At 33.6% G+C, this 17192-nt stretch overlaps 2 protein-coding genes across 2 annotated transcripts in view; both read left to right on the top strand.

Annotated features, from left to right (window-relative positions):
* Nucleotides 1-17192, top strand: part of LOC144548688 (putative disease resistance RPP8-like protein 2) — an 84705-nt gene that overhangs the window by 65043 nt on the left and 2470 nt on the right. The window lies entirely within an intron of this gene.
* On the top strand, nt 14123-17136 carry LOC144548697 (putative disease resistance protein At1g50180). The gene is made up of 3 exons (XM_078297427.1): nt 14123-14577; nt 14847-15068; nt 16996-17136. Exons 1-2 carry the CDS (start codon nt 14180-14182, stop codon nt 15016-15018), a joined length of 570 nt encoding a protein of 189 aa, XP_078153553.1. The 5' UTR covers nt 14123-14179; the 3' UTR covers nt 15019-15068; nt 16996-17136.

The raw sequence follows: 17192 nt of genomic DNA, 5'->3' as shown, positions 1-17192 counted from the left end.
GCATAATATTAATAGGTACGGACGATCGGAGCTGTTGGAAAAGGTACATGTATCTGTGCCACAAAGTATTTGTACGCTACAGCAAGCATAAACGTACCGGATGCATTCATGGTGAATAACAGATCAGGTAATACCTGGAGCAAGGTGTCAAACTGGATCGGGTATGTAGCGGTGGCAACTGACGGGGGAAAGGCATTGCTCGGGCAGAGGGATATCGTGGTTGCTTGGAGAGGAACCCTAGAAGTGTCGGATTGGGTGAACGACATGGATATCACGTTGGTATAATCTGCTTCTGCATTGCTTGGTCGAGCAATCGACCGTAATGATGAACCACTGGTGCATAGGGGATTCTTATCCATCTATACATCAGAGAATCCCAATTCCCGCTTCAATAAGCAAAGTGCTAGAGAACAGGTAATTAATTATTTTTTGTTTATTATTATTTGTTTAGTTGTTTCTTACTTCTTTTCATACGCAAGCGATCCATTCAGGTCATTTTCAGTGCAAATTTTCTTTGTTTGATACGTTAAGTTTATAATACTAAAAAGTATATATGGTTGACCAATATATAATTTTACAAAATATTAATTGACTTCACTAGTGGAAAATATGGAATCAGGATCGGTTATATACACATATCAGTATCGGAATCCAACCGATTCTGATGAAGGCGATACTGATACTATCAGGATCGGTTTTATATTTTTACCGAGAGAAATATGAAGATACATACTTTAATAAAAAAAAGAGTTGAGTAAAAAGTTAGTTGAAGGATCATCAAAGAAAGGGGAAGAGATGGATGAAGGATCTTCGGAGTCAGATGAAGAACCAAATGAAGAGTCAGACTGAAAAAAATTGGTTCTTTGAATTTTGGATGACTGTAGCTCTGAAGATTTTTACTGTGTTTTGTAATTTAACATTGTTTCTTAATGAAACTGGACCTAGGTTTTTTACCAAAAAAAAGAAGTGTAATCTTATATGTTTTGGAATTCTAGATTTATGGTTGTCTTGGTGTGTGTTTTGTTTCTTTTGGAGGTTTGTCATCAGCAATGACACTTAATGAGGGGACAGGTGCTGTGATATGATGCTTGTAATTTAGTTCTCTATTCTCTGGAAATAATGTATCTCTTTCTTGTTCCAATTTGCCAAATGTTACATCGAAATCATTTATAACTAATATGTATATTCAAGGAATAAAAAAAAAATTATCTTTCTAGTTTCTTAAAAAATATGTATTACTATCAGGATCAGTTTTATTTAAAACAGATCCTGATAGTATCAAGATCGGTTCTAACCAATAACTGATCCTAATAGTTCAAACTATTAGGATCGGTTTTTGTTGGAAACTGATCCTGATACTATCAGGATCGGTTTTTACTAAAAACCGATCCAAATGATTGAACTATTAGGATCGGTTCTAAAATAAAACCGATCCTGATAGTATCAGGATCCGTTTCCACAAAAAACCAATCCTAATAGTAATAAACTAGGATTAGTTGTTACTAAAAACCGATCTGAATAGTTTTTAGGATCGGTTTTTTTAAATAAACCGATCCAGATACTTATTAGGATCGGGTGTCCATATAACCGATCCTGATTCCTGTTTTTCCACTAGTGCTTCAAAAATTTACTATCATGTATTATTTTGACTACGTATGAAGCTAGCCTTTACATGCCAATAAATGATCCAGATTGCTTCACCCTAAAACTTTTAATCCATATAACTGTCACACTCATGCTAGTTGTTTTGAAGCAAAGAGGAACTTAATTATAAAATTCATCGGCAGATCGATACTCGGATTTATTTATTATGACATTAGTTAGCTATGACATTTCTTTCTTTAAACTTTACTTTTTATTAGGTTTTGATAGAGATTGGGAGGCTAACTGATATGTACAGTGGTGAGGACACAAGCATAACTATAACTGGACACAGCTTAGGTGCAGCTCTCGCCACACTAAATTCCATAGATATCATATCAAACCACCTTAACTGATCCAACCACTCTCCTTCGAACACTTGTCCAGTCACAGGCATCGTGTTTGCTAGCCCTCGGGTCAGGAATTCAGATTTCAAGAATATGTATACCCAAATGCCAAACCTAAGACTACTACGAATTCGTAACGCCTTGGATATAGTTCCTAAATGTCCACCTCCTGTTTCATACAGTGATGTAGGGGTTGAACTAACAATTGATGTAAGTAAATCGCCATACGTGAAGAGTCCAGGAAATGAAATTGTATGATACAATTTAGAGAACTATTTGCATGGTGTTGCTGGTGTACAGAAGGATTTAAATTGGAGGTTGAGAGAGATATAGCACTTGTTAATAAGAGATGTGATTCTTTGAAGGATAAGTATCCAGTTCCTGTAGCTTGGTGTGTAAGTCAGAATAGAGATATGATCAAGGAAGCTGATGGTCATTGGAGCTTAAATGATTATCAACAGGATATATAATTATATGTAACTTTTACTTAAAATGTATACACAATTTTAGTTTAGTTGGCAATTTTGAGTTTTCACTCAAGAAGTATTTATTTTTATCTAAATAATTTTACACACTCAAGAACGTTTATTTTTTTTCTTCTTTTTTTTTGTGAAAACTCCAATATATGTTCTCTATTTTTTTTGGATCTATATATAGAATTGGGCTAATTGTACTTTGTAGTTGGTAATTGGGCTTATGGCCCATAATACATATATATCAACTTCTATAATTTATTGCATTTTTTTTTTCCTTTGTGTAATAATACATATATATATTCCCTTGCGAAATCTGTTTCAGCTAGAGTCTTTGACATTTCTGTCTTTTGACTGAACACTTAATTTGCATTTATTAGTTGTCGCCATAAGATGTATGCGTATATTTGTATAAATTATGTCCAATTCACAGCACTAATTAAAATGTTTATATGTTCATCCTCGTTAATTTCCATGCCCAACAAAACACAGAAAAGTGAGCATGTTGGTAGAGTAGGCCTTAATTAGCCCAAATTTTGGGCCGGAAAAGTTGAGCATCAAGACTTGTTGTTATACATTTTATTGGGCCAGTTAAGACCCATTAAAAGGTCAAGTTTAGTGTTGTCATCATTGTCATTAGCACCATTCTAATTAAAGTTGATATTTATTTTGCTTACATGTTACTTAATATTGATTAGTTAATATTTAGATTATTTTAATATTGTCATGCATTTATATGGATTTAAACATAGTACGAGTAAACTACACATGATTTTTTATTGTATATTAGTATTGAATTTTAATTTCAAAAATATATGATTTAGATCAAGATAATTAGGGGTGACAACGGGTACGGTAAGAGTCGGGTGAAAGTATTTCATATCCGTACCCATTACAAATTGTCCTTATCCGTACTCTACTCTTATCCACTATAAATTATTTTATTTGTACTCGACTCTTACCTGTTACAGTTGTCAGATAACAAAACAGTAGCGGGTAAATAACAGGTAATACTAATATAATAATATTTTTTTATTATTTATTAAATATAATATTAAAACATATACATTCATTTCACACATGTATAGTACTTTGTTAGAAAAAAAATTATGATCATGCATGTTCTATTAAGCGCAAGTAAACCAATTAAAGTACTATTTTCAATGTTTATTAATATATATAATTACCCGATCAGATAATGGCTACAAAATAGGCTTTATTTGTATCCTTTCTCGTTTAGATAACAAACATTAATCTTTATCCATACCCGTATCCGATAAGTTCACGAAAAATAATCTTAACCGTAGCCGTCTTATCAGATACGATATGGATCGGATAAATGAATAAAAGAGTATCATTGACACCCTAAATATAATATTTTGTGCCAATATGGCCCAAAATAGAGAAGGACTGGGCTGGATTTGAACTTTAGGTCCAATGACATGTGATTATAGAACAACGAATCGATCCAGGTTTATGTTGTCGGATCATTGCAGCTGCATACCAGATGCCTCAACAAATTGATAGGAGTAATGAATCAAGAAAGTACACGCTAATAGTATTACATGTACATGCATGTACATGAAACGAGAATGTTATAAATGCAAATGCGTGTACATGAAATTAAAATGCACATCTCAAATTATTCCTATTAATATATTAATTTTAACTTTCTACGATTAATAGGGTGTCATTTGACACCTAACTTACCAATATTTGATATAAATTGACGTAAAAAATTTCAAAAATCAAAGAATTAAATTATTTAGATAAATGACAAAATATTTATGAAGTTATGCAATTTGAAAAAATATTATTCGTCCATCAAAACTTTAAAAAATTTGACCATTATCAAATAATTGTTTTATTTTTATAATAATGATATAAAGTCATTTGAAAAATTAATTATCAAACAATTTAGATATTTCAGCAACAACATCATCAAAATCTCTTCGTTTTTGAAAATAAAAATTTGATTAGAAATATCTTTCGACTAGAAATTATCAAATAACTATATATGCTCCATTAACGAGGAGGCATAACACAGAGCATTGAATCCATGGTCAACAACACTTCCCAAGAAGACAAGGGAGGCCTCCTCGTTAATAGTAAAAATTAAATAAATATCCCGTTACAACTTCCAAACAATATTAAATGGTTACATACATATTATAGAGTAGAACTAGGGTGCTCTTAAGCTCACCAAAGTTTTGGTGAGCTTAATTCTAAAACTCATCAAATCGATTTCAAATGATGAATCCGAACAGTTGAAACCCGTCTACATGTAAAATTTTTAAACATTCGAATTAATTTAGTATAAAGTCAAGCAGTCAAAAAACGTTCAAAAAATGAATGCACTAAAATTAATTTATTAACCTTCTAATTTTGACCGCTTGACTTTATACTAAATTAATTCGAATATTTAAAAATTTCACATGTAGATGTGCATCACACATAAGGTAGGCGGGTTTCAACGGTTTGGATTCGTCATTTGAAATCGATTTGATGAATTTTAGAGTTAAGCTCACCAAAACTTTGATGAGCTTAAGAGCACCCTAGTTCTACTCCATATTATATTATATGGGATTGCCAGATGAGATCCGCGCCAACGCTATTTTGTTCTCCCTCAAGTTCACTGCTGAGGTACCTCTCCCTCCTTCCCTCTACTTCTACTTCAGGTTGATTACTTCAGGTAAATCAACTCCTCTCCCTCTCTCTGTTTAATTATCTATCTATTTCCTTTATTATTCAAATCAATGTGGCTAGCTTTTGCAGAGGAAGATTCTTTCGGTATTCGCTCTTTCTTGTTTTAATTTTCTTTGTTTGATGTGTGCAATGAACTGAGCATGTTGTGATATGAGAAATTATAGGACACAAAATTTGCTAGAGTTTTATAATTATTTACCTCTTTCCCTAAGGTGAATTTAAAATATGCCCTTGTTATGCTTACATTATATTGGAATTATGGTAGAGTTTGTGTGTCACTGTAGTTTCTTTGATTTCATAGATATATAGAGAGATTCTCTCTTATTTAATAGATCCAGAGAACACATTTCTCTTAAACGAAATGTGACCTCTGTAGTATGGTTGGAACTTTCCTACTAATCATAAAGGGTTTAATTATTTTGATGATGCAATGAATTATTTGTTGCTTTACTGAACTAGTAAATCATAGTTTTGAAACTCAGAATCGGAATTGGAATCGGGTTTTTGACCGTGGAATCATAATCGGATGAATCGGCTGGAATCGAAAAAATCGGATCGGTAACTTGGGTTTTTTTTGGCAGAAGCCTTGTTTTGTAGCCAAAAAGCAGAAAAAATTTGATAAAAATAATTTCTAAAAAAACTATGTTAATTAAGATAATATTACACTCAAATTGTTATATCCCAAAATTTTAAATAAATATTAATCATGATAAATTTAAAAAATTTCACTCAAATAATTTTTTTACTAATTAATCCAATGATTGTTTAGAACTTATATTATTAATTTAAAATATAAACTGAAAATTTTGAGATATAAATAATTTATGAAATTTTATAAATAAAATGAGAATTTGAAATTAAAATAAAATGATTCGTGTAAAGAAATAAATAAATAAGTTTGTAATTAGTAGAATAAATATACAAGTTTTGTATGAATAATTTTATATATAAATTGTAAATTTTATTTATTTAGGAATTATAAAGATGTGAGTTGATAATTATATTGATATATACATATATACTAATTGATATTGAATTATCCGGATTCTGAGAAAATTATAAATCTGAAAATTTATTTACAAGTTTCGTTAGATTATTGGGAATATAATTATTCTAATTATCATGTATGAATATATATAAATTGAATTCTAAAATTTGAAAGATAAAAATGTCAATTATTCGTGCAAATTAATCGTAAATTTTTACAAAAGTTTGGATCGAAAATTTTACAACCGTAATGAATTATAAAACAAATTAAGTGAGTTCATATAAATTCTGAATTGTTTGAACCATTGGATCACAGATAGCACGAATCTTGAAATCATCTAGTCAGTTGATTTGGATTGAATGACAAAAGGGAATTAACTCAAATGAATATAAATTTCGAATTCATTTCAAATCCCCTCCATTCCTCTCTTTTATCTCCCTCACTGACAGTGGACCCCCTCCCACAGACCCTCTTCTTTCTCTCTTCCCTTCTCTCCCATCCGCGCAAACACAGGGGCGAAACCCCTTTCTCTCTTCTGTCGCCTTTTACTCAAATCGAATGGCAATCCATTGGCATAGCTAACAGCTTCTCCTCCGCCTTTCTTCTTCTGCGATTGGGACTGCTCCTATGAAATTCGAATGGCACAGCAGTCCAGGTTAGTGAGAATTGGAAATTTTTGCTTTAAATCGGCTCAATTCGGTGTAACTCGGCCAGAAAATCAGAAAATCGGCAGATTCTGTCACTATTCATCCGATTTTTCTGAGAAACTCGCAAAAACCCGAGAATCGGGTAAAACTTAGTCCGGTCCCGTCCGATCCCAAGTTGAATCGGCCGAGTTGACTCGGAATCGGCCGATTTTCTGAACCATGTAGTAAATGAATTATTCCCTCTCCCTTGAAATTCTATTTTGAATGAACCAGTGATCATCTTGGGGCTGTTCGGCTGGACAGGATTAAACCTCTTTAAAGCTAAAGGAGCCTCCTTTAGCTTCCTTAGCCGCTTAATCTTGCTGAACACTGGTTCCTTAGCACAGATTAAGCTTACCTCCTTTAGCCTCCTTTTGCCTAGATCTTAATTTGCTGCCCATTCCTTAAGGCACCTTCCCCCCTCCTTTAGCTTTCCTTAACTTCCTTAATCCGTTGACCCTTCCTTTAACTTACCGAACACCGGTTCCTTAAGCTTCGTTAGAACTTAATTCTAACTAGGATTAAGGGGTGTTGCCGAACAGCATCCTTAATTCCAAGGTTCCAATTGCTTTATTTAGTTGTTGCTATTCTCTGCCTATAATTGTTAAAGAATTTACCAATGCTTTGACCAGGTCCAAAAATACAATACACGATGGATATATAACTTTCAGCCCCGAAAGCGTAGTGTTGATCTCACTTTTGAACAAGATTATCTAAGCAACTTGCCCCCAGAGGTCAAAGACAGAGTTCTTGTGAAACTTCCAATTAAAGAGGCGGTTAGGACGTGCATTCTATCTACCAAATGAAAATATGGATGGATGTCAATTCCAAATTTGGTGTTCACAAAAGACTGTGCACAGTCAGAGCTAGTTAGGCTGGTTGACCAAGTATTATTAGTTCATCACGGTCCAATTGTACAATTTAAACTCATCAGTAATCATGCGTGTAATGAGGCAATTGGTCGATGGATGCTTATCTTGTCCAGAAATGGAATCAAGAATCTTCACATAAAACTGGGGACATCTTCTAATGAAGAATGCTTCATTCCTTCCAGCTTCTCTTGTCATGCATTGGAACATATGCATATAGATTGGGGAATGCCCATACATGTTCCTGCATCTTTCCTAGGCTTCAAGTTTCTTCGCACCCTAAGGCTGTTCGATCAATTCGATGTACCCGGGATTGTTGTGGAAAAACTCATTTCAAGTTGTCCTTTACTTGAGATCTTGGAGCTATCTGGCATATCTATCATTGATGATCCTTTCGTCATCCGTGCACCGAACCTCAATGGTTGAGTATCACAGGGGATTTTATGAATCTCTGTATGGAAACCCCTAAGTTGCTTTTTGCAAAGATTTATCTCATTGATGTTTGTCAATTTGATCAATATCAGTTTGCTAAGCAAGTACTTGGTAACCTTTCTGCGTTGAAGAACTTCAACTAAACGATGGTATTCTTCTGGTAAGAGATCCATACTTGAGAAAAATTCCCATCAATTATTTTAAAGGTTATTAATGCACACTTTTTTTAGGTTCTCTATAGCTTTATTATACCTACATGTTAATGATAATCTATTATTTCTTGTTTTAGTTATTGGCCGATGACAAGGAGCTGGTGAGTTTTCCACGGTTATCAAAGATTGCCAAAATTGTCTTTCTTTGGTGATTTCCTATGATATAATTGGTGTTTTGTTTAGTGCAGGAAATAGATCAACCATATCTCAAACAATCTGATTTTATTATGTATAACTTTCATTATCGCTTCAGTGGTATTGACATTTGTCTTGTTGGGGAAATTATGTTCTTTCTATTGATTTCTATGCTGGTAAAAGCAAATTCTCTGTTATTAATTTAAGAAGCAACAAACAAATATTAAGAAGCTAAACTTAAGCATATTTGGTCAGCTTAAATTTAGTCATGTAATTAACCTCATTCTCTCCCTTCAATTTATGCAATGAAAGAAACTACCATTCATTCAGATTTCAGACCGCTTGTAGTGTCATTTGTCTTCTAAAAAAACATGTAGAGCTTATATATTACCACCTATGTTGCATGGATACGAGCACAGATATCATATCGGATATGATACAATAATTTTTAAAAATCAAGAATACGATACGCCTATTATATTATATAAATTAAATATCAAATTTTTTGGATATACATTAAATTTTAAAGTTAGTAGATTCTAACATCAAATGTCAAATACTGTAGTGGTTAAAAATTTTGTCGCGGATAGTATAGGACATGCGTTCGATTCTCCCATGGAGCGCTAGAAAATACATTTTGAAGCGGTCCACAACTAGTATGGTGGGCCATGCACGGTGCACCGTATTCAGACGTACGTGTCACAACGGTATCCAGCCGTACATATCCAGATGAGTCAATCTGTGAGACCATATCAAGAGGTTAAGGATACTCCACGTAGGTCGATACACCAGCTGGCATAAATTATTCTATTTGATAACGTCACGTTCAAGTAAATAAATTGCCACGGCCTAAATTAACTTGTAAGAAATTTATGTATCTTGAAGAATTTAAAATAAAGATGTCGTATCCATGCAAAATGCTCGAAAAATTATTCTTACTTCACATTCTTTGTTTAATTAATTATGTTTCCTACCCGCATAGCAGCATCCCATTTGGATAAACTACACACTACACTACATGTCACAGACAAAAATAATTTTGGCACAGACAAAAAAAAAAAAACAAGGGGATGAACTGTAATTTCGGCACAGACAAAAAAATAATTTTCTGTGATCAGTGAGCTGAAAATTTGTAAAAATATTTTGGATCAAAATAGCAATTTGATACGAAAAAGATAGAACACTTTGTACCAAGTTTCTTATAGTTTTTGTAGAAATCAAAACAATCAAGTTAATTTGATAATTTTTTTTTAATTTATAGTTTCTAAAATTAATTGACGTCACAGTGCCAATTTCACCTAACTTTAGAAGATTAAATAATCCCTCACATGTTATAAATCGTGCGCAAACAGAAGGTAGATGCCTAGGCGTCAGTTAATCATACGGGTCGTTCGGGTGATGTCCCCTTATCATGTTTTTGGTTTCAGAACCTCACCTAGCCAAATGGGTCACAAGATTTTTATTGTTTTACACCCGCTCCCTTGCTTGTAGGTTCTACAGAAACTTATTTATCAGTCTAGTCTAAATCAGAGAACTGAAGGGACCAGTTTGTAATTAAATTGCAAAGACAAGGGCACATTTGTATACTATTCCTTCTTTAACTTTTCATTTGTCAATCCAAAACCTTCAACACTGTAGCAGTAGCACATAACTAAGAGAACGGAGGGAGACGGAGTGCTAAATGAAATGAGCATTGCCTCTTTTTATTATTCAGACGATATGATTGTAGATTACTGGATGTCATAATCGCCTGACTTTATATTTAACCAATTACAGTTAAATGAAATGGGCATTGCCTCTTTTTTTTTTAGAAAAAAAAAAAAAACAGACTATATAATCCTATTGCTTGGATTTGGAGGTGTATGTCATGAATTCATGTCGGCTAAAATTCTAAGAGAATTTCAGTGAGCCTACAATTTCTCTCCTCTCTCTTCTTTCTCTCTTCTGAATTTTTTGCAAAGAGAGAAAGAAGGAAGAGGAGAGAGGGAGGAGAGAAATTGCAAGCTTGCTAAAATTATCTTGGGATTTCAGCAGATGCGGACTCGTATCACTGTCAAGGAAAGTGGGAGACGTTGGAGGAGAATTTGACTTAGTCAAATCGGACCTGCGGAAGGACTTAATGGGCCGAGAACTAAATGTTTATGATCCTTTGTAATTTGGGCCCGCTAAGTTAGTTTTAAAACATTTAATACAACCAAGTTTAAAACATTCAATCCGGTTGTAATAACATTGGAATAAATTGTAAAATAAGAACATATTCTTGCAAAATTTATTTATTAAAACATTTTAGTTGAATTTTGCATTGTTTATTGAGAAGAAACAAAGAAATCCTAAAAATGTGAGAAAAGTTGAAAAATTATTTAAAGTGAAGTAAAAATCGATAGAAATATTATTTTTATACTTTGCCTCACAAAAAATGGATAGAAATAATTTTACACTTAGTTGATTCAATACAAAACATAATATTTTTCTTATAAAAAGAATGTTGATTTTTTTTTTTTATAATGATTAATTTGATATGTAAAGTTTAAAGTATGATGATTTCTTTTTAGAAACTTTTAATATCTAAATAATAGATAGGTAATGTTTGTGGACCATTTATGTTATTTAATTGAAAAGAATTTATAAATGAAAGGTTAATGCATGCTGACAGTGAATCCGATAAGTAAATAAATAATGTGGGGTTCTGATCTTCACCTGCTTTCTTCCCGTGACATTACCAAAATCCTTTTCTGCAGAGTTAACATACACTGGAGAACTCAATTGCATATGCTTTCAGAGGGTAACTGGATATGTCCTTTCTTTATGAAATGGAGTGAATTTGAGAAATGCTTACACTCCAAGACAAGCTTTGTTGACCGACTTCGCAGTCCAGTCGTCACGGCGGCTAATTAACCAATGAAATGATGCTATCACAGTTCACACATTGATTGGAAGGTAATAATTTAAAAATAATTAATGTTTCATTGGCATCAACCACTAGTCCACCACTATCTATTAATTAATTAACCAATGAAATGACGCAGCAACCGGCAGCTAGTTGAGGCATTTAAATTCCTCTTTTCCTTTTGTCATGCCTTTCTCATAATACACCAACATTCTATTGCTTCTTACTTAGTTTCAGCTCCACCTACAATACAGAAGAGAGATGGCTGAGAGCATTGTAAAGGCTTTTTTTCGAATCGAATTGAAGTCAATCGAATCATGAACTATGGATTTCTTGGCAGTCATTAGTAGTTTATGCATTAGTTTTTTTCACGTGAAACAAAATTCATGCAGTTTCCTTTTACGAATTCACACTAACAAATTATGGGTCAACTCAAAATTCTCTTACCTTTTAAGTTGCTGGATTAATTAAAATTACGGCATGAAATGAAATTTATTTCCATTCATAATTTGTTACACTGTTGAAGTTGCTGAAGTATTTTCATATTATAATTGACCATTATATTAATAATTTGGTTCTTGCATTATTAAAGATTGATGATTGAAGCTATTAGTTGTATTATTTGAGATTCAAATCTAAATAGTTAATAACGAACTAATTTTGAACGAACTATATCCAGTGTGAGTTTGAGTTTGAATAAGATTCTAACCGAACTGGTTTGATTTGTTTGAGAACAAATTAATTTCGAATTAAATTAATTACAAACTTTTTCCGTATCAAACTCTAAATCGAATTACAAACTATGAACTTTTTGTGTAGCAAGGAATAGGCTATATCAAAATCAGTCAAAATAAATAAAAAAATCAACTATATGGTTGATTGACAAGAAAAATGAATTTTGTAAGATTGAGTGAAACAATTACTTGTACACTTGTTGTAAAGACATGTAAATTAAATCTATATAACCTTTCAGTTTACACGAAAGGAATTATTGGATCGAAATTCTAGGACCCGATATGATCTTCATGGTCTTGATGTACCCGCATCAATCTCAACAAATATGAAAAGAAGGATGGTTGAAAATATTGCAGGAAAACCCAAAAGTTTCAAACAATTGAAGTACAAGCCCTACAATTTCTTCCAGAAGCCCTTATGAATTTAAAAATACCAATAAGGAATCTAAACAAGCTTTGCTGACCGACAATTCCAAGTGGCTTGCACTTCAGAGTGGACCCCACGCGCTTAGGGGTGTCAATGGGTACGGTACGGGTCGGGTGAAGACATTTTCATACCCATACCCATTAAAATTGACCTTACCCATACCCTACCCATACCCATTAAAATTTGATTTTACCCTACCCTACCCTTACCCGTTAATATTATCGGGTAACGAAACGGTAGCGGGTGAATAACGGATAATACTAGTATAATAATTAGTTTTATTATATTTAACAAATTAAACATCAAAAACTCATTCATTTTAACACATATATAATTGCATTTCTAATAAAAAATAAAATAAATGTGCAATCAATTCCAACTAAATTATTTTTTATAAAGAATAAAAATTCAAAAACACGAATATACATTTAAGTGGGTTAAAAATTGAATTAAATATACATTTAAGTGTGTTGGAAATTGAATTGAATATATATTTGGATTTTATAATTACCCTATAGGATAACGGGTACGAAATAGTCATTACCCATACCCTTACCCATTTATTTAACGAAAAAAAATTATTACCCATACTCATACCCAATAAGCTAACGAAAAAAAAAAATTACCCATACTCGCCTTATCGAATACGATACGGGTCGGGTAAACGGCTAAAAAGGTACCATTGACACCCCTACACGCGCTCTTAGTGCCATCATTATTAATGAATTAATGAATCTTCACCCACCCAACATTGCTAGCATCAATCAGCGAATGCATATTCTCTGCATTAACTTAAAAATGAATCTTTCGAGTAATGAATCTCAATCGTTTGATATTAAATGGAGCCAATCCGATTCCTGCTTATAATATAGAGATTCCTTTAATATTAGTGCGGATTTACTCTGTCCGAATCTAAAAGTAGATTCTCTTTTGAGTTAATGCAGAGGATAAGAATTCTCAATCAACGGCCTTCCTCCCAATCACATGTTTATTTCCTCCGAATTTCCAAGGCACTGGAGAAACCAATTACCTCAGCTTTGAAAGGGAAGCTGGACATGTCCGTTGTTTATGAAACGGAGAAAACATTGCTCATTATTGACCGAGTCGTCCCCTTCAATAATTAACCTTTCAATTGTTCAGAGAAAACATAGCTCTCAGTCCCACCTCTCTTATTCCTCTCCTACTTCTCTCCACCGGACTCTAGCTAGGCTCTGCAACTCAACTTCAATTTCTATCTTCCCCTCGTTGGTAAGAAAATCACTCCTCTATACTTTCTTCAGGTTTTTTCCTTCTATTGCTTGCTCCTGGAATTATGTTGTGATAAACACCATCGTGTTGCTTGTTTTGTTTGTGCACATCAAATGTTCGATAAAATTCCCCCAAAGAGTATTATGTGCTATTTTTTGTTATGTTTCAAGTTTCAACATTCAACTGGGTAATTAATGTTTAAGTGTGTGAATAATTAATCTTTCTACTATCTTCTCCTCTACTTCTTTTAGATCGCTTTCCCCTACAACAACCTTCATTCAAGCAGATGTACATTCCTCTTTTCCTTTTGTCATGCCTTTCTCATAATTAATACACCAACATTTTATTAATTGTTTCTAACTAGTTTCAGCTCCACCTAGAATACAGCAGAGAGATGGCTGAGAGCATTGTAAAGGTTTTGCTGACCAAGCTCACCGATGTTGGAGTTAAAGAGGTTTTACAGCTATACAGCGTTGATAAGCAAGTAGAGACTGTGAAACGCGAACTCGGCCGGATTCAGGTTTTTCTAAAGGATGCTGACAGCAAACATATAACAGATGACAAACAGAACCATTGGGTGAAGGAGGTGAGAGATGTTGGCTATTTAATAGAAGATGTCATTGACACCTTTCTCTCGGAGGTCCCTCCAAAACCGCAAAAATCCACTGGCATGATGGAGTCCATGAAAAGGAAGGTGAAGATAACAAAAAAACTTCCAGCTGTACGCAAACTTGTCCAAGAGATAACTGAGATCCAAACAAGGTTGACTGAGATCGAGACGAGTAGAGTCAGGTATATATGTTGGTTTATTCACGACCTATGTTAATTAATTTTGATTTAGAGTATTTTGTTTTGTGTTTTAGTGGAAGAGAGAATGACGAAGGAAAATAAAGGTAGCTTAAATTTTCATACTAAATTAATATTTTTCAACTCTCTTGACTCTAGAAAATATAAAAATTTAATTTACGTATAAATTTTCAAATACCTTCACCCAAATTATTTGACTAATTAACCATTGAATTTAGTTTATTATCTCTAACTAAATTATTAATTTCAACAAGGTATGGAATCAATGCTCTGGGCGAGGATAGCGGAGAGATTAGACTGCCTATTAGGCCACCCGTGCTACCGGATATTGATCCCGATATTATCGGGTTTAAGGAGGACCAAGACCATGTTGTCAAGGAGTTGTTGGATGGGACCACTAAGAGACGTTCTGTCGTTTCGATTTGAGGAATTGGTGGGCTTGGAAAAACGACTCTCGCGCGGAAAGTATACAATTGGTATGTGCTATATATTTGTTTTTTAAAAAATAAATCTTTTTTTTAAAATTTAATTGTTTGATTCAAGTTGATTACACTCTTTATTTTGCAACAATAGAGCTGATTGAATTTTATATATTTCTAATCAACAAATGTTTTCCAATTTTGTTCTAACTCGACCACTGTTGATTTCAACTTGCAGCTTTGCAGAAATTATGAAATATGTTTGATCAATTTACAGAAATTTTAAATCGATTTGCCAAATTTCTAAACAACTGCCTCATATAATTAGTTTTGTAAGTAAAAATATTTCTGTTTAGATCCTCACCGTCCAGATCAGAATCTGGACCAATGAGGTGAAATGCATGGGGTTCCTCGGATATTGATTGAACAGTCTACATTTAAAGAAAAATATTATGTGACCTCAGGTGAAAGAGTGAAGTGGTTTTGAGATCTGAGCATCCTCTGAGATATCTCAAATTTTGAGTTGATATATGAAAATCGGGTCCGTTCAAATCAAATCTCAAAGCACCATAAATTGTGCAATTTTATCTAACTCTTTAATATCTAGACGTTTTATAACAGCCAACTAAATGTTATTATTAGGTACCATACTAGATGTAAATTGATATTAGCTAGTTATTTAAGAAACCAACAATATTCATTAATAGTAAAGTGTATCAGAATATATTTAGATAATGATGGTCTGTCTGATATTACGACCATTAAATTAAAAACACACTATGTCAGCAGCAATCATGACCGGCGGACATCTTGAACAAAACATGTCGGATCGAATCTTTTCATTAAAGTAGACCATTGAGGGTTAAATTGTATTTGTTCTTGTTGGAATCCTTTATCAACCCAACCCAGCTAGTGAATTGAAAAATCCCGACCAGGTCAGATCTGAATCGGCTGAACCGTGGATCGCCCCCGAACCACACTGACCTTAGCTAGACCCCCGGACCGGTCCCAACTAACCCTGCTAGGGTCAGGTCTAGCAAGGCTTTGGACCTATTTTTTGAACTAGACCTCCAAAAATCCGACCCGGCCAGACTTTAGACTTGACTAGCCTCAACCCGGACCAACCCGAGACCCGTTTAAACCCGGATCGGACCAAACCTGGACCGGACCGGACTAAACAAAAATAGACATGTTTCGGCCAGGAACAGTGTCGTTTCGGCTAGAAATAGTCCAGTGCTTTTTTTTTTTTTAAAAAAAAAAAAAAAAAAAAACCTAGACCAAGACCAAGACCTGGACTGACCCGTGTTAATTTTGGACCAAAGGTCTAGCATGGGTTTGGTCAAACTCCTCCAAATGAGACCTGCCAGACCCAATCCTAGCTAACCCGTATATTCGTCGGACTCGAGAACCGTGGAAACCGTGGCCCAGACGAGTTCATATCGACGGGATCTGACCCAACCTATTTGGTAAACACTAAACCCAACCCAACCCGAACAGTTCATGCATTGAGAGCATGCCATGTTATGTTCCTTTTATATTGCATACATGGTTATTTATATTGTACAAATCTAAACGAATTGACATCCTCTTTAATATTGCACAAGAGAATCTTTTACAATTAGTGAATCCGGATTATTCTTTTTAACTTAGCACAAATCTCAAAGTCCAATAATACTGTCCCCGCACTAGTCTGAATCTCAAAGCAATAAGATTTAATCTCAAACCTTAAAGTGAGGCTGAATCGTGCAAATTGATATTGTGCAAATCTATTTGTATGGCACCGACAGCTTTTGCAATTTTAGTAATTGTATGGCGCCTACAGCTTTTACAAATTTTTTGTAATTTTTGTAAAAAAAATTACAATTTTCTATTTAAACATAAATTTAACCATCAAAATAAGACAAATATATTTTTTTAATCTTTTTTGAGTCTATTATATTTACATTTTGTTATACTAAAATCATCTAAATTTTTATTTTTACAGTGATGATATCAAGAGACAATTTGAACTTCGCATATGGGTAGCTATTTCTCAAAAGTTCGAATTAATTGACATTTTGAGAAAAATAGCAGAACAACTCAATCTTCATATCGATCCAAGCAAACAACTAACGAAAGAAGTTTTTCTTACCAAGCTTCATGAGTCTCTTAAAGAAAAAAAATACCTCATAGTCCTTGATG

The sequence above is a fragment of the Carex rostrata genome, chromosome 33 (assembly GCF_964058835.1).
Source record: "Carex rostrata chromosome 33, lpCarRost1.2, whole genome shotgun sequence".
Lineage (NCBI taxonomy): Eukaryota > Viridiplantae > Streptophyta > Magnoliopsida > Poales > Cyperaceae > Carex > Carex rostrata.
This window is presented reverse-complemented; position numbering and strand designations above follow the sequence as displayed.

Excerpts from the sequence above, each read along its gene's own strand:
- LOC144548697 (XM_078297427.1), top strand. The coding sequence starts at position 14,180 with ATGGCTGAGAGCATTGTAAAGGTTTTGCTGACCAAGCTCACCGATGTT. Across the intron at positions 14,578-14,846 it reads ATCGAGACGAGTAGAGTCAG|GTATGGAATCAATGCTCTGG; the intron begins GTATATATGTTG and ends AATTTCAACAAG.